Source organism: Amaranthus tricolor, chromosome 9 (genome assembly GCF_026212465.1).
Source record: "Amaranthus tricolor cultivar Red isolate AtriRed21 chromosome 9, ASM2621246v1, whole genome shotgun sequence".
NCBI classification, from domain to species: Eukaryota; Viridiplantae; Streptophyta; class Magnoliopsida; order Caryophyllales; family Amaranthaceae; genus Amaranthus; species Amaranthus tricolor.
Genome location: NC_080055.1, coordinates 23318883 through 23340171, shown reverse-complemented (window position 1 = coordinate 23340171; position 21289 = coordinate 23318883). Strand labels below are relative to the sequence as shown.

Genomic DNA, 21289 nt, shown 5'->3' with positions numbered 1-21289 from the left:
CTGCTTAGTTTTGGAGACTTTAAATATTAAATTATAGTAGGTTATACATTGCTATTGCTTTAGTTTAATTTTTTGTTTTAGGCCCTAAAATATGTAATAAATAAATAAATAAATAAACACACTATGTCTATTGTTTTATTCTTAATTTCTTATTTTACCCATTCATATAATATCCGTAAAAGAATAAGAATTTAAATATTACAAACACACAGTGATAGAAGGAGTATATGTAAAATCCAAATTGTTTCACACTCTCTCCTTTCTTACAAAGTTTTCAAAAAAATTATTCACAAAATTTTAAAAAAATAAAAATAAAAATATTATTTTATTGAATAATAAATTTAATAAAAATATTATTTTATTGAATAATAAATTTAATAAGAGATATAATCAACTTTACCCTTTATAAAAAAAAAAATATTGTTATAGATGAAACATGAAAGGACTCGAAAACACCTTTAGAAACCTATAAATTTATGTGATAACAATGCACTCTTAGACCAAGATTTAGTTTGATTTCTCTTCCTCATAAAATCAAAAATGGAAGAAACAACCAATCCAATCACCATAATCAACAACTCCCCAAAAAAAAACCAAAACAAAACAACCTTCATCTTCCTTTGTTTAATCATCTTCTTCTTCACTATTATCACCACTTTCTTACTAACAAACCCCATTTCCACAATTCAAATAACAAACATAATTTCATCTCCAAACATCATAATCAAAACTACTTGTTCATCCACTTTATACCCATCTCTCTGTTTCTCCACTCTATCCTCAACCCATTCTCAGGCTACAACCCTTAGAGATATCTTCGAGGCCACGATAAATCACACCATTGATTTAATCTCGAAGACTAAACCCCAAATCATTAACTATTTTGGTCATCAAATGGTTAGCTTTCAAGAAAAGGCTGCTTTCAATGATTGTCTTGATTTGCTTGATCAAACCTTATATGAATTAGGTCAAGCCATGGATGAATTTCACAATTCTATTGTGCTTTCTAGTCCACATTATGGGAATTTAAAGACCCTTTTGAGTGCTGCTATGACTAATGAAAATACTTGCATTGATGGGTTCTTTGATTTAGAGGAAATGGCAAAAAAATTGAATCAGAAAAAGGGTTTTAGAATTTATCTTGAAATGAAATTAAAACCCATTATTCAAATGATTAGTAATTCATTGGCAATCATTAAACATATTGAAGAACACAAGAAACAGAATGAAGAAAACCAGTCATTGTTCTTGGATGAAGATCAACAGTTTTCATTGGTTCGAGGTTCGAAAAATGGGTTTCCGCCATGGATGAGTAAGAGGGAAAGAAGATTGATGGGGAGAAGGAATTTTAGGGTTAGGGCAAATGCTGTGGTTGCCATGGATGGAAGTGGGGATTATAGAACAATTGAAGAAGCAATAAAAATGGCGCCAAATATGAGTATGAGTAGGTATGTGATAAAAATTAAGGCGGGAATTTATCATGAAAATTTGGAGATTCCAAGAAATAAAATGAGTATTATGTTTTTTGGAGATGGAATTAATTCTACTTTGATTAGTGGAAATAGAAGTATTCTTGATGGGTTTTCTACATTTGCTTCTGCAACTTTGAGTATGCATTTTTCTTCCTCTTGATTTTTGCGTGTTTTCTTCAATGATTAGTTAGGAGAATACTCTATCCGTTTAAGTTTGTTGATTATACTTAGAACGAAAAGGTCTCATAATTTTTGTAGCCAACAAACCAAGACGAAAAGCTCTCAAAATACTGCTTGCTGTTGAGGCATTCAAAAAGACTTGATAATTCGATATGCATCTGACATCGAAATCAAATCCGACTTTGACCCGAGTTCAAAATGAACGCAATATTATGTAAAAACAAATATGGACATAATATCCGATTTTTAATCTGTTCGAAATAACTGACTGACCCAATAATTCGAATAATACCTTTAAAATTGGAGAAAAAGTGTTTTATGTACTGTGTTAAAAAAAGTGGGAATGGAGTAAACAAAGTAACAATAATCATCATTTCATTTAAAGAAAAACCAACTATAATTGTGGCTTACTGGTTAACATTTGGACCTTACTATTCTACCATTTGGAATATTTTGGATTTAGTATAATGTGAGTGTGGCTTTATTATTTTTGAAACCATAGAATAATATGAATTACTTGATGTCTTGATGGACCATTTGTTTGATTTTGTACTTTCAATTTGCTTTTACACTTATTATTTCTTAATAATATTACTACCCTCTGTCCCTATGAATTCAATATAGAGGAGAATGACACAAAGATCAAAAATAGTGTAAATATTAATATGGTGCGAATAAGATTAAATGAGATTAAAGTTTAAAAAAGACGTCATCAACATTGTACCTGATCTATTCCGTCCATAAGAACTATAATTAGAGTCTGAAGAAGGCGACACATACCCATAACGGAGAATACGGCCATAGTGTCACTCTGGCTCAAAAAAAAATTTTTTTAGAGAGATTCCTTCAAAATTAAAAGGAACATTTTCCATATATACAGTGGTATTATGGTAAATACTAATGGATAGTTTCCCAATTCCCAGTCACTTCTGCCTTACCAAATTTTACATGAATTGTGCAATAAAAGTGTGTGAAATTTGTTTTACAAGATTACTTATTACAAGTTTACAACTATCTACATTTCTTTAAAGAAAAAGGTTAATACAATCTGTAAAAAAGGTGTTGAGTAATTATTGGTATGGCTGCTATTCTACAGCTGTAATTGGAGACAGGTTTTTAGCTAGAGACCTGACAGTAGAAAACACAGCAAGTCCAGAAAAATACCAGTCCGTCGCAATCAGAGTCACCTCCAACTCTGCATTTTACCGGTGCAACTTCACATCGAACCAGGACACTCTCTATGCTCACTCCCTTCGCCAGTTTTACCGGGAATGTGTCATCCAAGGAACCATTGATTTCATTTTCGGAAATGCAGCAGCCATTTTTCACAACTGCCGCATTCTAGTTAGAAAACCTATTCCGGGGCAAAGCAACATGATTACAGCTCAGAGCAGAGAAGACCCTAATCAGAACACTGGGTTCTCTCTCCACAACTGCACTGTTGAGGCTGCCCCTAACTTCTCTCGTCTTGATCGTAGGCGAACTTTCACCTTTCTAGGTCGCCCATGGAGGAACTACTCAAGAACGGTCATAATGAAGAGCTACTTGGGAGACCTGATACATCCACTGGGATGGTCTCAATGGGATGCATACAGCAATTTGGATACAATAGAGTACATTGAATACATGAACTTCGGACCTGGGGCAGATACACGATATAGAGTTAGATGGAGAGGATTCAAGAAGAATTGTACTGAAGATATAGCCAAGAGATTTACAACAGGAGCTTTTTTACATGTTCCTGATGACTGGTTGCACAGCACTGGGTTTCCTCTGTTTCATGATCCTTGAAGACTACCTGCATAAATTGTACTTGAAAACACATTGTAAACCCCATTTTTATCAACAATATCTTCATACTAACTGTACTTGGAACCACTTGCAGAAACTACCCAGGTTTCCCGATGTGTATATAGCTCGAAAATGCAGGAATAGTATTATTTCATTTGTATATACTGAGAAACAATATGCAATGAAAGAAAGTGTAGCTGTTTTTTTATATACAAGTTCAAAATGTTTCAACTTACACTTGATATCCAGCACCTTTGCTTTGCCGACCTCACATTCTCTTCTACAAAAATTTCTATATACAATTACATTTTTACCTGTTTATTGTGTGTATAACATGTCACAACCCTTCACGTTTTAACTTTTAGGGCATGCTTGAATTGAGTGTAAATATTTAATTGGGTAAAAAAAAGTCAAAGTAAGAAAACGAAGTTGGTGAATGAGAAATCAGTGAAATTTGATTGCTTTAGAGATGAAAAAATGGTTGCCAAATAATGAAAAATAAAGGGAGCTCTCAATTTTGTGGGGTAAATATTTATCCTAGGGGAGGGTTGAGGAATGTATTACCTCCATAATAGGGGAAATCATCTTTTTTTTCCTTCATTATTTTTATTTTATATTCATTTTACCTTCTTCCCAACTATCTCAACTACTTCAAATGCATCTTTATTTGGTTTCATTTCATTAGTTTGACTTTATTTCCCCTTAAATATTTACCCTCAATCCAAGCATGCCCGTAGTGGTTTACTTTCCGCATTCGTTCTAGGCAATTCACCTCCATCCCCATAATGTCACCATTTGTATGTAAATTACAAATATAAACCCTCACCCATTCAAGCAATATATGATAACATCAGGTGGGCAACAGAAGTATCATAGCTCCAAATCTTTCATAATCACAGTTCACAGGCTCTCCAAGTAAGAAGTCCCTCATGCCCGAATACTGCGCATTCTCTCCCTTAGGCCAGGCTGCCTTGGATACAAGGCCACGGCTAATAATAAAACCAAGAAAAAACCCACTACACCACTAAATGGCTGGAAAGGATGTGTACCAACGACCCACCATGGAAACTTGGGCAAGTATACCACAAAACCTCCTGTTTGTAATATAAAACTGGAAGCCAAAAGCCCAGTGCGCAATCCAATGGGAACAAAAAGGCTGCCTTCTCTTCTCATTCTAGCCCCAGCAAGACACATGGATAATAACCAAAGCCCTGGAACAGCCTGCCAAGACCTGGGAAATTTATAAACAGAAGATTTGTTATTATGTTTCTTGCAGTAAAGACAAATGAAAGGCAACAAGGAGAAAAATATCTATTTTCACAAGATAATATGTGATATATGCATCTCTGAAAGCACAAAGGTATTTACATCACATACTATCACAAGTGTGGCATAATTCGCCAACTAATTCGCTTTTTAAATTTGCAATTCGTTCAAAATATCCCAAAAATAGCCCAAAACCATCAATAATTTCGCTTCTACTCTACTCCCTTCTACCACTCAACTTACACCATTTCCATTGGAATAGGAATAGGAGACAGGACAGATACAGCTTCAGGACAATTTCCAGATTCTAAGTATGTATACAATAGACATACCTTTGTGATATTGCAAATGCAAGCCCAGATAAAAGTATTCCAGGATGATAACCAAGGTCAGCTGCAATTTCTTCTAAAAACCATGATCGAAAGAGTAGTTCTTCAACAAAAGCAACACCAGCTGCCATTAAAAGTCCTTGACCAGCCAAAAGGCACAGCTGGCCATGAGCTTTGATTTTGGCAAGAATACTTGCAGAAGATGAACCAAAACTTGGTGGAAAGGAAAAGTTCACAAAACCAAGTAACCAATTCACATAATGTATAGACACAACCAGCATCACTCCCCCAGCCAACCCGATCATGAAATGTTGCACCTGTATGAACACAAGAGACACTGTTAGTAGAAAAGACATAACCACACCTAAAATCTCAAAAAAGGAACAGAAAGTTGTCTTCTAATTTCCTGGTTTGCTTTTGCTTAAATGTATTTTCTCTCACTTCCCCTTTGTTGAAAGGTTTCAGTTAAGAAGAGAAGGTGAGCTTAGCAGCCACAACCTCAAGCAACTTTCATTCTAAGGAACTAATTGAATTCACTAAATATATCATGGTTGTGAATATTAACACTACGAGCTCTACTATTGGTTATACACTCAAAATTACTTCTGTACAGGTAAATCGCAGTTTAAAAGATAGACTAATTAAAGATCCCAGTAAAAAATGTCATCAACCTCTAGTACAATAGATTTCTGATATGAAAGTGACTGCTCCAGATGTTAATTACTACCTTTCTCGATGATGTAAAATCTAGTCCATACTCTTTCAATGGATATTCATAACCTCGTATCCGTTTCCCCCACTGCATGATGAGTATTGTGACAGCAGCATAAAGGCCAACAACACAGGCTAGCTCAGCAATCCTAGAGGAGGTATGTGTTGCCATACTGTGAAGAAGTGTAGGCAAAAGAGGCACCAACACTGGGGACCACAAAACTAATACCATGCATGAAAATCCAAGTACCCTGCAAAAGAAAAGATTGTTAAAAAAAACCCTGTCGGGGAACACCTTTATATTTACACTATCATGTTCAAAGGGATTGAATATTATGGAACAAACATTCGACACAATTAAACTTGCATAGTATGCTGAAAAATAAAGAACACACGCTTCCCTCAATGAAGGAAGTTATGATATGACAGAAGTTATCACAAAATAACACCTGATGAGAGTCATTACTTGTTTATTTCAAGCTGAAGTTTACATCACCAGAAACTAAAGACGTCGACATTGCTTTAGTAGATATATAGTATATAATAATTAGATCTCCACTCCACAGAAAAATAGCAAAAAGAAAAGGCTATTGCATATCCTCAATTCTGGTTGAATGTCAAGTTGAATTATTAAAAAAGCAATATGCTTTCTCGTATGAGCAATTAAGAGTATGGATACTTAATTTGATGCAAATGCTGTACGAATACACAAATATTAAGTTTGTTTCTTGGCATAGGCATAAACTACATTAGGCAGTAAGATTAGTAAAATCACATTTAATGCGATAGGAGAAGTTCAAATGAGTTGAAAATTATTGGTTTTATGCCCAAAAAAGGGGGTGGCACCATTTTCACTATAGGCTTAAAATGCAAGATAAGCTTTTCCAGGTTCAAACTATTGTTGTGAATCATTCCAATACATTCTACAAAAGGGCTAAATTTCCTTTTCATCCGAGAGGGGTTTGGTGTAGGTTACTAGGAGAATACCCAGCTGAATCTCAGTGATGCTTGATTGTGAGGATTTATGTAAAAGGAGAAATATATAAGGAACATTAGTTAATAAGATCAAATCAATTAAGGGAGTCAATGTAACACTCTAACATGTAACCTTCTTTTTTCTAGAACACTTAGACAGGCACACTAGTCAACATAATACAAAAAAAAAAAAATTACAACTCAAAAGACCTTCAAAAAAAATGGATGGATGCAATCATTTCAGATCATACACTCATTTAGTGGTCTAAAAACATTTAGAAAACATTCAACCCATCACCTGTGCAACAAAGGCCGGTCAGCAATTCGTAAAAATGAGATTAGCCGGTCTGTCAAACTCATAGCACCACGAAGACCACCCCAAAGTAAAGCTAATTTTCCAACTAGTCTTAGCATGCCACCTCTCTGGCTCAATTCTGCCAGCATTGCTACGAGCCTGTTCAAGAAAAATTCCATTAAACAATCCACATCCAGGCGCACTCATACATACAAAGAAAAAGGATAACAAACAGAAAAGAGCATATTACTGATGTCAAGCTCAAACCTTTCGTGATCAACAGCTCCATCTTCCTTGGTAGGAACCACTGGAGCAGCAACAGACATTGCCTTCTCAGCAAGACTTGTTACTATATTGCTCTGGTTTTTATTATCTTCTATCTCATCTGACTTTACAGATTCACTCTTTATATGTTTCTCTACCGACGTTTGACAATTGTCAATATCCATGAAACCCTCCTATGATCAAATGAACATCCCAAAGTCAAATGGCAAGTAAGCAACAAAACTGACTGCAATAGCCAATTTATGGTCTTAAAATCAGTTATCGCGATATTGGGCGCCTAGACATGGAAAGAAATATTAGAAAATATCAGCCTGCCAGCTTCTGCGGTCAGGGCAAGCAACAAATAAAGGGATAAGATCAAACATTTAATCCACTGGTAACAAACTCATTCCAGCGGTTCCCAGTTACATGGTTTAACAAAAATTCGTGCAAAGCCAATTCATGTAAGCTTGATATCATTCCAACCACGATAGAGGAAGTTTCATTAAAACAAGAGATCTCATCAATCAGTCACGTTTTTTACTTCAATTAGAGACCAGCCATCATGTAAGGAAGGGATACACCCATTTCTTCACTCATGGACTTACGATAACCACAATTAAAATAGAAATGCGTATAGACAATAGCTTCAAAGCAATATATTACAAACCTGCTGACTTGATAGTAAAGCAGATGCTCCAAGTGCAGCTGTAACAGCACCAACCACGAGAGTGTCCCTGTTTGAAATTCCAGCATCATTCCTTAAATTCGTTTCTAAAGAAAGATCTTGTTCTTTTCCATCAAGGAGCTCAATGACCTTTGGTGGAAGTTGATCCTCATGGTTCAACACTTTAGTATAATTTTGATCCGTGTTCAATTTTTCAGCAGCATTATTCCAATATGCGGAAACCAAATCGGCGCATTTTCTCAAAGCAGCTAAAGTCGAACCAACAATGACACCAGTGGGCAAAACTTTTTTCAAGTAGCTGGTATTTTGAACTGCCATGGAAATCACTTCTAAAATCCGATTTCCATTAAGCCTACTCCACTTTTGGAAATCAGGATCCAATCCAGAGAGCAAGAGTTTCCTATTATGCTCTACGTCATCTTGAATTGCCAAATATACAGCATCTGCTACTCCTTTCATTTCGGCTGCAAGCACAGCTTCCATATCTTCCATGTCTGTTGCATTAAGCCTACGACTAACTTCAACTTCCAGAGAATTAAGAAGTGTGGTCTTAACATAGAGTTTTAAACTATCCAAATTAATATCATGGTTCACAAGTTGGTCAGGACATTTTTTTGACAACTCTTCTGCTGGTTTCTCTTGCCCCTCATTGTTTAAAATGACATATGATGGCTCAATAACACTATCCACAACAATTTCTTTCGGAAGTAGCTTGGGATCCTTTTTTTTTTTCTTGTGATTATCAAACACAGCAACATGCATACCGTCAGGTTGTTTTATCAGAACCCAGTGCCCATCTTCTGGAACATTGTCAAGAAACGGAGCAACAGTTGAATCCCTGTCCATACATTTCACTTTTCGCATCTCTGAAAGAACATATTTTCGTAAAAATTCTATGTATAACACATTCAGATATGGATCTGATGTTATGTGAAAAGAATATTTATTAAAGTTATTCGGTTTGCTACAAGCTGCCGCTGACGAATTCTTGATGACCAAATTGAGGTCCCTGATATTGTCTTCCCTGCCGGAAGCTGCAGTTGGACTATTTTTCATACTCTTGTTTCTATCATGTTCATTAACACGTTTCATAACCAAAGGAATTGTGTCTTCTGTATTTTCTCCTGCATCAAGCTGTGAATCAGTAAGACTACCATAGAAATTAGATCCAAAGGATTTTACAAGTCATAAAGAAACACAAGTTCTTCTTACCTTCTGTTCGTTTTTCTAGCTGAAGTTCACCACTACGGCCATCCTTTCCATTAACTGAGCTGCTAATTGGATTCTTTTCCTCAGATTCTTTGTTGACTAAACTGTCATTATTTTTCTCTTCCAGATGAGCAATCATATCTTCAAGGACACCGAACACGCTATTGACAGCCACCTGAGTTGAATCATCCAACCCTGTCAAAGCATCTAAAGCTTGGGAGACACTGAACGTGGGGCTTTTGTAATCAGGAACTGTAGTCTGATCTGGCTGAGTTTGCAAATTTTCACTCTTGGTTTTACTATCATCATCTGCTTTCTCCGACAATTGATTTTCGGAGACGGATGCTGGTGCTGCTTCATTTGTATCAGCAGGTCTACTCTCAGCGGCTGAGCTTGTGTTATTTTGCACGCTTGTCAAATCTTTGGGCTCTCCAACATCCCCAGAGATATTACTTTCTTTCTGGCCGGTATCGTCATTTAAAGATCTATCACTCTGCATAACACCTGCTTCAGAATGGGTGCCGCCACTAATATGGCTAGACGAATTTACTTTGGAATCCTCAACAGATTCAGAAATCTGGCCCACCTTTCTTGAAGCATCAGCATCAAGGTTTTCATCATTATTCAATGTTTCACTCAAACCTTTTGGCAAATTTTTATGATCATCTTGGCTCTCTAATTCTTTAGAGTCAGAGATATCAGATCTAACTGGTGTTTTTTCTGGCTGAGCCCTAGTAACTTCTCCATCAAATTTTTCCACATCACGTGGACTATTATCACTGCTGTCTGTTTTAGCATCACTTGCAACTATGTTATCTGAAAGGTGATCATTATTTGCATTGGACGTAGAATACATGCTTGTATTATCATTCTTTGATTTTAAACCAGCTGAAGTTTTAGCTTTATGTTTAATGCTCAATAGTGAGTCAAAGTTCAAATTCTTCCCTTGCGCTTGTAGAATTTCAGAAACAGAAGTAGTAAGTTTTCCACGGACATCCTCTGGGACAGCATCCTCTAATGCCTTAATGAGGGTTTCACCTTGACCAATAGCAGATAGAACCTGCCAAAAGGGAGAATCCATCATAATGAATTCAAAGCAAAGTTGATCCTCTCCTAATAAGTGACAGTAGAGTGATTTAAAAGGTGAGCCAGATAGTAGTTGGCTGTAATTTAAAAAATTAGTAGAAAAAATGTTTGTCAATAAAACTGGCAACTTCTTAGAATAATGTAACACAACAGAGGAATGAAAATATGATAAAAACTAGATATGCTTCCTAAAGAAGATTTAATGCATGAGACATTATGACAGAACAATATATTTGGAAAACTGTTGCTGCTTTATCACTTTCGACTCCTAAATCACGAACACAACCAATACATTATATACCGTCATGGTTTACTTATCTTACACCCAGTCTCTCAATGACATCAATAGGAAGCATTAGTTGCACAAAGATCTGAACACATTCATCTTCCAAAAATGTCAACAAGAACTCGTCTTTACCATATTCCACAAGTCTGTCAGGTGTTCTTGATTTTCTTTTCAATGTATAAAATACAATAGAACTGTTAATATATTCTAGCAAAGATTTAATGAGGGTAATCTCTTTATCATAAAACAACATCAAGAAGAGATGTCATATATGCACCTACTATAAAATGAACAACCCACTGTCAGCATTTACAACAATAATATTTCAAATGTTCAGCCTTATAACAATTACCTTCTTCTTCTCTTCTTCTTTCAAGGTCCCAGGCATAGTCACATCAAGCATATTCATAACAACCTGCGCTGTCTGAAGCACTTGACCTTGATCAGTCTCTTCTAAATCATGTTCTGTGTCTTCAGAGGAATCTCCATTTTTCAAGCGGTCACGTGGGAAAGCACCGTTTGATCCACTTGAAATTTGATCAGTAAGCGTTCCATTCCTAGTTAAATTCTGACTGAATTTCAATTGAATACTAGCCACAGGATCATTCTCTGTAAGAAACTCCTTCATGGGATCCATATAAGTATCTGAATCATTTAAATTTGCTATATTCAAGACTTCATCAAGCCTGTCATTTGTTTCAGATGTCCTTCCCTCGACAAGAGCTAAACCCTTTGAAGGGTTGATAGTAACATCGATATCTTGTAGAAGGGGGTGACGACCTTTCAGAAGACCAAGCTCCACTGCTGCGAGCCACTTCAGCATATATTTTATGCAATCAATAGCCATGCGATCAAAATTTATTTAGATGAAAAAAGAATGATGTATCAACAAACAAATAGAATTCAACTGAGGGATTAGGACTACCAGCAAAGCAGGACAACCTTGCCGAAAGAAAAGAACATGTGATCGTAATGATGATTAATCAGAAAGTGCTCTGATCTTCTCAGGATTATACTGATTCATCTTTAAAGAAAAGATGGCTTAAACAGCTGAAGCATTACTTTGAAAATCAATAGTCAAAGTTGCCGACAGCATTATACAAGCTTACAATATTTCAGATGATAACTTACTGGTTCATTCCTCCATCTAGAAGATAGAAAACTATAACCTATCTGAACCCAATATATTACTAGCCAATTTTTGTGTTTTAACTCAAAATTTTTCTCATCGTAGCATCGATATTGTAGACTGGTCCATTATTATTATTGGAATAATTAATTTATAAAATAAAAAATGTATTTATATTTGTCAAGATATAAATATTGATGATGTTAAAAAAATCTAATAACTTTTGCCCATTTGGGCCGACATGTAGCCCGTCAAACTAGAACCGCCCGACACGGCCCAAAGGCTTGACCGAAAATGATTGACTATTTTTACAAGTCTACTTACAATTCTTATTATACCATGCTCAAAGGACAACTCACAATAGCTACTGGTAATGGTGAATGCACAGTTGGCAGGTTTATAAATGAGCAAAAATATCCGTAGTCCTCCCCCACTCCACCATATTTCCCTACCCCTACACCACTCCCAAGTCCAACAAAAAACTAGCAAACAAAGAAAACTAACAGTCTGCACATTCTAGCAACATCGTTTCACGCATGAAGATCGCTCAAGGAAACTGCTACACATTAATATTGGAATGCTGGGTATTTTTTGGGGATTTGATTCCATTTTAGAATATCTTTAAGTTACTGTCACCAGGGTTAGCAAGTCTTGTGTAAGTGTTACACCCTTTTTATGATTATTATTATTATTATTATGAGTTTATTAGTTTTGTACAAAAAACAAGCATCGTGGTTCCATTGTAGATTAGCAAATTAACTGGGGCTATCTTGTTTTAGTCGTTCACCCTATCTGAATGTTATCTTTATGAGTTAAGTGCAATTCTTATTTTTGCTGATATTTCTTCATGCAGAATCTTTACCTCCTTCCTGTTGATTTCTTGCACATTAGGGCTTAAGTTCATTGGCAACTGCATATATGTTCTTTATAATAATTTCAAAAGAACCTTAGAATCCAAGTTGAATAGATCTTTTAGTTTAATTTTTTCTTTAAAAAAGAAAAAGGCAAAACCTATACTACTGAAAGAAAAACCCAAATGCAGGTTATAAAAGCAATTATATCCATAATCAAGCAAATATTAAGCTTTACCTCAATAGCCACTTGTTGATACCACGAGCTTGCAGTAACATTTGATGGTAAGCATGAACACAGAAGTAAACTGGTAAAGGGATTTTCAGCAATCGATCCACGAGGAATGGAGAAAAGTGGCACCGTCCCATTGTCATTCTAAAAAGAGTGGAGGTGGAGAGACATAGTGGATGAGTGTCAATTAATATAAGAGAGTTCAAAGAAAAGAGACAGTATAATAAACAAGAAAAAAAAAGTTCAAAGACAATTCCTTGGAAAGAAAACAGGGACAAGTACAAGGACCAAAATTTTGCTTAGCCATTACTGGTGATGGATATACTTCTACTATCTTTGTATAGCTACACTTCTCCCTCATATGTGAGAGCTTTTCGAGAGAAGTATAGCTATTAAAAATAAATGGAGGATAGTATAGATTTTCATAGTCATGTTGAAAGAACCCAAGGTCTTTGACTTTTCATTGCATCCCTTTTTTCATTTGTGTCAAAGAGATTTCTGTATTTAAGCAAAGACTGTAGCCAAAATATCAGAAAATGTAAAAATGATATCATGGCATTTATACACCTCTCCAAGTATTTCAAATGCAGATGAGTACATAAAAAGATAAGATTTTCCTCACGTAATCAATCATCAATATCCCATCCTTTTGATTGGGGCTACTCACCAAACACTCCATTTTCATCAAGATTATCCACAAACTATGTTGTACATGGGAAACCCATGATTCAAGCATTTAATTATCCAAGGAGTTCACAAAAGGAATGGACTCATCGCACTCAACTTAGCCATACTTTCAGTAGCAATTGAAATAATACACCTTGTAAGACCTCTAAGTTCACTGTTTTGTAGTGGAAAACTCCTCTCACTGCCAAATAGAAAATTGAAATTTGATGGCTTCCAGTTAAATCATCATTTCTCTGAGATTTAGCTCTTACTCAATTGACATGCCATTGCAGCTGTCAGTTATCACAATCAATTTTGGTTTCTTTAATCTGTTGATAACAAGAGCTTTGGCTCTTTATAATTGACTTTACAGTTAGCAATAGCTAATGTTTATAAAAATCTTCATTTTAGGCTATCATTAACAATTATATAATTCTCCAAGGAGTTAAAAAATCTAAGCTTCATTTCCTTACCCGCCTCCCTCTCCTTTTCTCAGTTCTCTCTCTAAATAAAACCCTAATCCCCATAGTTGGTTTGGGGCTATCATCAACCTTTTGGTTGATGGTAAGCCCCTAAAATTTGTCGGTTTTAAGCTTTTTGAATATGATTAGAATAAATATTTGTCCTCTCCCTACAGGAGAGTTGTTCTACCCATTCATTGGATTGATTCTACCCATATATTGGGTTTTGATCTCTCTCTTCGTGAGAGTTTGGAGTTATGAAGTTTAATATGTAATTGATTTGTTGGTAGAGATTAATATGCTGATGCAGCAAACACCAAAATTGCAATTACCATCAACTACATCGAGTTCAATTCTATCTCAAGACTACAACAGATCGAAAGACCCCCTCGTAGAAGGTTGTGTCAAACAACGATGTGGAAGAAAATATTCAAAATTGTCAGATCTCATACACAACGATCGTAGTTTTGTTAATATTGAATTATCTTTGATTAAAGTTGTTATGTACTTGCTAAATTTTATCTCTGATGTAGATGTCGTATGACTCTTAATTAATGAATTAGGTATTATTAAAAATATATATATATATATATATGTATATATATATATATAATTCTCCAAGGAAGCTTATTACAAGTCAAATATTAGAAGGCTTGCAAAAATAAAATCTAAAAACTGCCGCATGTATTTCATGAAGCCAACTGAATCACTGATTATATATATATATATATATATATATATATATATATATATATATATATATATATATATATATATATATATATATATATATATATATATATATATATATATATACACACACACACATATATACATATATACACACATATATACATATATATATATACATATACATATATATACATATACATATATATATATATATATATATATATATATATATATATATATATATATATATATATATATAATTCTCCAAGGAAGCTTATTACAAGTCAAATATTAGAAGGCTTGCAAAAATAAAATCTAAAAACTGCCGCATGTATTTCATGAAGCCAACTGAATCACTGATTTTATTGCTTGCAAGAGAAAATTCAGTGAAGCAATATGAGAGGCATAGTGCAAAATATCACCGTCATTTCCTCGTGACCATATTGCAAAGATATTTGAGTTTATTGCGACCAAAATATATGCCAAGACAACCAATGGCCATCCGCATTGTCTGCAAAATCTAACTGTGGTGTGAGATGTTATTCAATCAATGGGAAACATTTCTTACTAAATCGTAGTCTTCTTGTAGAAATATAGAAATTTTTTATTTTTTAATTTTTAAAAAAAAAAAAGAAAAAAAAAAGAAAAAAATCTTATGAAGTAGTTTGAAGTGCATGCATTGCACTCCCTTTTTGTTCTCATTATACCATCCTTCCTCCTTTCAAAAACAATGGCACTGAGTCGCTGACAATTTGAAATCCTAGTCACTCTTTAATCTATCTCACAAGTCACAACTATAGATAGTCTAAAACATTGTAGAAGTTTTTGCGCTTATGCAAATTGGCTATTTTTTTCTATATACCTAAGGAAGAACAAAGCAAAAAAGATCAGTGGTGAATAGCGTAAACTACTACAGCATAGCAACTAAAGAAATGGAGGAAGTATATCGATGTTGTTCCATTGTTCCTTATTACTTGCAACATATAAATAAAACATGCTATTTAGCATGTAACTTTACAGTAAGGTCCTTGATGTACAAAGAAAACATAGTCAAGCGGTTGTTAGATTCATCTCGATGAGTTATGTTACGAATGAGCTTAACATATTCAGCATCTCGATGGGTTTAATTTGTTGCCTTTGTCCTATAATAAAATACACAAGAAAAAACATCTACAAGATAACGAATACCTTCAAAGTCAATGGGTTTGACATTAACCAAACCAAATCCCTCACAGGGATGGTAGAAACGCCTAATTTTAGATCAAAACAAGTACAACAGCAACTCAGCGATAACAGCATGCTTAAACTGTGTTTGGTTATCTATTCACATCAGTGGCAGTATTGATGAAGACATTGGACATTGCATTTAAAGGTAGGCTGCTAATGTAAATAACACACACAAAATATGTCACCCTAGCTTAGAGGAAAGTCCTAATTAAGTCCTAATTAACTATGTTAATCAGACTTGGGTACTTATGAGTTATATCTGACTCGGTATGTATCCCAAGTGTCCGAGAAGGCTATTTTGTGAAAGATTCATGATTGTAGTTTAGGATGAAATGCCAACTACTCATAGCAATGACAGAGTGACGAGTCACAGTAACATAGCTAGTGAATGCTATAGCACTAACTCTCTGATTATAAATAGATGGGGTGTTGGCAGTCAAGCAAGCAAGGATCATAAGCTAAAGATGATAGAGATAGGAATAAGCTGTCAACATATATAGAAACATGACATGATAAATAACATATAATCCGAAAGGAGATGTTCAGGCAAAAAGAACATTCATATGTTCAAGTTACAAGATAATCAGATAAAACATTATGGGCCACGATAATGACTTTGTCCAAGTCAGAATTGCCGACGCATGACCTAATTCACAAAACAAAGTCTGGAGCAACAAGTAATACATAATAGGCTCCAGCCCTAAGCAGCATTCCTTAATTATAGTGAATCTACGTTCTCTACACTTTACATCCCTTGTACCCTTCTCAACAACTACCACTGCACTCCCGCATACATGACGGAGAATTACTATATAAAGGAGAGTAACCTAGTTATGCGTAACAGTCTCCAGCCCCAATCGGTATTCTTTTATCCTATTAAATTTAGGTTCTCTACAGGTATCCATTTTAAAAAGCACCACTTCCACATTCATGAATCATGATCAATAATAAGTATATAAAAAAGAGTATAGGGAAATTAGAAACACAGGTTAAATTTTTAAAAATGTGCCAGATGAGAACACACCTGCACGAACAGTACTGGAATCTTCAGATTCCCCACCAATAATCTTGTGCTGGAATTGGTGTAGAATTCTTCTACTGTATCAAATCCATATGAAACTGTCGATATTACCTTTTCAAAATCACGAACAGACTCAGCACCCAAAGCCTTTTCGACATCAAAGCCTTTCCTTCTGCCTTGAAAAAGTTCCTGAGACATAAGGTGCCAGTTAATACTTGATTTCTACAGATATATTTGTTCACAGAATAAACAATGAAACAAATTTCACGACTCAAAAAATTAAAGCACTGTAATTAGCTAATTAAAGAAGATACGCGTAGAATTATTAAAACTGAATGTTTACCTTGTTAGACTTTAAGATATCTATCAAGCCTCCAGTAAGCTTATCATCAATGGTGGTGCAGTAAGGAGATGTCCTGGTAGCCTCATCTAAGTCAAATGGGTTGTCAATGCATGTAGCAGCTGTAAGAGGAGTCTTCTCCCCAGCTTCTGCAAGGTATTTTGTCAACATGTTTGCACCATAACCCCAGCCAACTGCCGTCAATGTAGACCATGGTCTTGCACTAGTGATGAATTGTATAGCTGAGCAAATGTCATCACTATCAGCAGCTGTGAATAACCTATATACGAAACAGTTTATGATATCCATCAGGTGATAAGTAAAAATAGAGCAACCAGAAAATAAAATTCACAAAAAGCAATTCTATCCAAATAGAAAATAATTAATTCCCTGCCAAAAGATTGATACTTTTTTTTTTGTTGGGGGGGGTGTGGTAGTTAGTTTTGCACATAAAGAGCACTTCAGCAGAAAATGACATCCATTTCAAACTTCTTCACATGAAGCACTCTCTGCGATCAACCTAGGGCATTGGGTACTCCAAATCTAACTCCAAGATCAACAAGTAGCAGAAAATTCTTGGCTACTGACAAAGATTTTAGATGGTGAAACATCCAATGCAACTAATTGCTCATTCAACAATCCAATCGATATATCTTATTCGCATACATACACCAGCATCTACTTATAGTATCTACCTCCCACACTCCTATGGCACAAATTTTCAACACAAAATAGCATTTCCATCAAAGTAACTAAAAGACAACCCATGAAACATACTCGACTGTCCCTTTAAAGAATTTGCTACAATGTAGTTATTGTGGTTTTCTATGTTACAACTTTTTAACCACAATGTAGCAATTCAAAGGAATGGTGACAACCCCACCAACACCATAATAGCTCCAAATTTATCCTCTCAGATTCCCTACCTCCACCAAGATAGCTCCAAAATCATTCCTCAGATTCCTGCCATCGTGATTTATGCTTGCTAATATACTCCTTTCATCAAAATATAATTTTGCAAATACTTTCTTTGTCTCTTAATGTTTGGTCATTTGACCAAATAGCAAAAAGCTCAAACATTCACCATATGTTTGGATGGAAGGGAATGGAAGAAAAGAAAGAAGAGGGAAAGGAAAGGATGGCATTTCCCTTGTTTGGATATAAGGTAAGGAGAGGGGAGGAAAATGGAGGGAATCACTCCTTTAATTTTTGTAAAACATACATCCGATATTTGGTAGGAAAAGTAAAACACATGATTTACCCTTCTCTCTCCTCCCCTTCTAAAATAATGTAATCCAAACACATTTTAAGACATGAATGCATTATAGTATTTTGAGACATAGAGAAAACGTTAACCTTCCCAAATTAGTAATGCTTTATGAATAGAGCTCCTAAAATATGTCCACCCAAGTCGAGCAAATAAATCTAACTCATTAGTCATTTCTTTGATTATGAAATGTATAATATCAGGCTATTAAAAGGTTAATAATAAATAAAAAGAATACTTCCATCATCATTATACTTATCACACGAAATCAGCCACAACTAAATCAACACAAAATTAAAATCAAACACTCACCTAGCAGTGGTCAATGGTGAACCAGCACATCCTCTGGGATTCATTACAATAGGAAACAATCCTCGCCGCAAACAATCCCTCACAAAAGACCTAATATCCTCATCCATACTACCCTCAGCCGTCCCTGGAACCAATAACACAGTAGTATCCAACCCACGCTCTTCACTCAAATCCAAATTGGATGGCCAATCCAAAGAAATAACCCCACCATCATCAGTGCCTACACACACTCTCTGATATTCAAACAACTCGTATTCTCTCTCCTTCACCTCATCCTCATCACCGTTTCTTAATTGAATTCTTCCACTATCCAATCTGACATAATGTTTCTCCTCTGTCGTCAATCTCTCACTCACATCCTCCAAATACTCGAACGAAATCGATGGACATCGTAACAACACAAACCGATTGAACGGAGTAGGGCTGGAGAAAAGAATCCATTCACCAATATCGGAAACTCTAGAATTCGAATTCAATTGAGGAGCATGAGATTTACGATTGAGAAAAGTGAGAGTGAGTGCCGAAGTGAACCCTAACGCAGCAGATGGAACCCAATCAAGAGGAAGAATGGAGAGAAAAGCAAAAGGTGAATCTGATGGTGCTGATGATGGTGGTTGAAGATTGTTGAAAAGAGATAAGAATTTTTGTTTACGTTTCAATCGGCGTTTCTTCCATAGACGAAACTCCGGGTTTCGAAACGTGGAATGGAGGAGTGGAGATGGATATGGAGGCAGAAAGAGATTAGAAGGAGAAGAAGATGAAGTGAAGGACGCCATTGAAGAAGAGGAGAGAGAAAAAAGTGGGTGATGGAGGACAGGAGGAGGGAGGAGGGAGGAGGGAGGAGAGAGGAGAGTTCGAGAAAGAAATGGCGGGTTACTGAAGGGAGAAGAAAGATGAGTGTGATGGTGGTTTGTACTTCGAGGATGAGGTGGAAGGGTTTTAGCGGTTTATGTTTGAGTTTAACTACTATGTTTGTTTGGGGTTGTTAAGGCCACATCATTAGTTTATATTGAGTACTACCTTCATTGCTAAATCTTCGCACCATTATCACTTGATGTAAATAGTATGAAAATGACTGATTAATACTTCTTTTATATTAAATTTTTAGAATATTTTATCATATGAAATTAAGAATAACTAAGATTAAAAATCGTGCGTTGAATAGCGTAAAAAACATAAGTGTAGTAACTATTAAAAACTAGAGGGAGTAATTATTATGACTATGGAAAACTTAATTCACCAAGTAATTATAATAAGATTAAAAGATTAAGGGAAATTTGCAAAGAAACACCTTTTAAAACCCCTTTTTTGTAATGAAACACCTTTTATAATTTTTTTTTTGTAAAAAAATACCTTTTAAGAGACTTTTTATTAAAAAAAACACCTTAAACTATTTTCCGGTGATTTTTGTCAACTCTCAGGCGTTGAATGTGCTATATTAGTTGCATAATACGCGAGTGATTGCAAACGCAGGGAAGTATAATGAGACACAATTCTTCGTGAGTTTCTACTGCCTCTTCCTCAACTTCATTTCCTTCCGTCTATATTTCCCCTCACTTTGTCTGGTTCCTCAGTTGTCACCATTGTAGATTTTGACCGAAGATAAATAGCGCCTCTACTTCCTCTCAACTGTAAAAGGTAAGGTTTTTTTCTCCCTTAAAGTTACTGCCTTTTCATTTCTGTAATTGGTTTTAGTGGCAATCTTACTCTCGAACCGTATGATTTTTGGTGGCATTTGAATTGTTAGTTGAATTGTTTATTGAATTGTTAATTGGTATGCTTTATTATATTGTATTTGTAGAGTTCTGAAGTTAGGGTTTGTAATTGGTAATTGCGCAGATGAGGACAAAAAACCCTTTATTTAATCCTTCAACTAGAATCAAAACCATTTTCAACCTAAAAATATGGCATGAGGGACGGTTTGTTATTAAGAAGAAAACGAGGTTGTATGATGATGGGTGCCTTGATATCAAAGAGGGTTGTTCTGAAATTAATTATTTTGGTATTGTACAATCAGTTGGGAAGGTGATTGAGAGGAAAGATGCTGAGTTTACTGTATATTATAAGTGTAAAGGGAGGAGCTTGATGAATGGTTTAATTGAATTTACACCCAACACACCTTCAGTTGATGTATTGGCAACGAAAGATGAGAATAATTTCATTACTGTACTTGTTGTGTATGATCAGAGTACAGTTGTTGTGGGATGTTTTGATGCTGGTGGTGGAGGTGAGAAGGATAATGATCATGATGGATTTGAGGAGGATAATGATGATGATGGATGTGAGGATAATTTTGATTATGAAGATGCTGGAAAGAATATGGACTATGAAGATGGTTGGGTTGGGCTGGGCCTAAGGACTAAGGTATTATGCCAAGGTCATTGCTCTTCACATGATTCATGGTAGTGCATTAAAGCAATACCAAAGGGTTTGGGACTATGCCGCTGCAGTTAGGAAATACCTAGTAGGTTCATCTGCTTTTGTTGTTGTGAGTGATATAGAAAGGCCCCCAACTACATTCCAAAGAATGTACATCTG

General features: G+C 35.3%; 2 protein-coding genes across 4 annotated transcripts; one reads left to right on the top strand and one right to left on the bottom strand.

The window, feature by feature from the left end:
- Positions 1-493: 493 nt before the first annotated feature.
- LOC130823693 (pectinesterase-like) lies at positions 494-3443 on the top strand. The gene is made up of 2 exons (XM_057688424.1): positions 494-1609; positions 2749-3443. Exons 1-2 carry the CDS (start codon positions 541-543, stop codon positions 3441-3443), a joined length of 1764 nt encoding a protein of 587 aa, XP_057544407.1. The 5' UTR covers positions 494-540.
- Positions 3151-19728, bottom strand: LOC130823692 (uncharacterized). Of its 3 annotated transcripts, none has more exons than XR_009046613.1 (14): positions 18752-19728; positions 17176-17452; positions 16836-17021; positions 12771-12908; positions 10905-11366; positions 9184-10240; positions 7954-9095; positions 7287-7477; positions 7023-7178; positions 5766-6000; positions 5042-5355; positions 4270-4674; positions 3388-3450; positions 3151-3291 (listed from the first exon to the last, which is right to left on the bottom strand). XR_009046613.1 is itself a non-coding variant. In XM_057688423.1 (12 exons), the coding sequence occupies exons 1-12, from the start codon at positions 19525-19527 to the stop codon at positions 4371-4373; spliced, it is 5238 nt and encodes a 1745-aa protein (XP_057544406.1). In that variant the 5' UTR covers positions 19528-19728; the 3' UTR covers positions 3626-4370. The 3 variants fall into 3 exon arrangements, 1 of the variants encoding a protein (XP_057544406.1); XR_009046614.1 differs by having other exon boundaries at positions 3161-3291; positions 3371-3450; XM_057688423.1 differs by lacking the exons at positions 3151-3291; positions 3388-3450 and having other exon boundaries at positions 3626-4674.
- Between the last annotated feature and the right edge of the window lie 1561 nt (positions 19729-21289).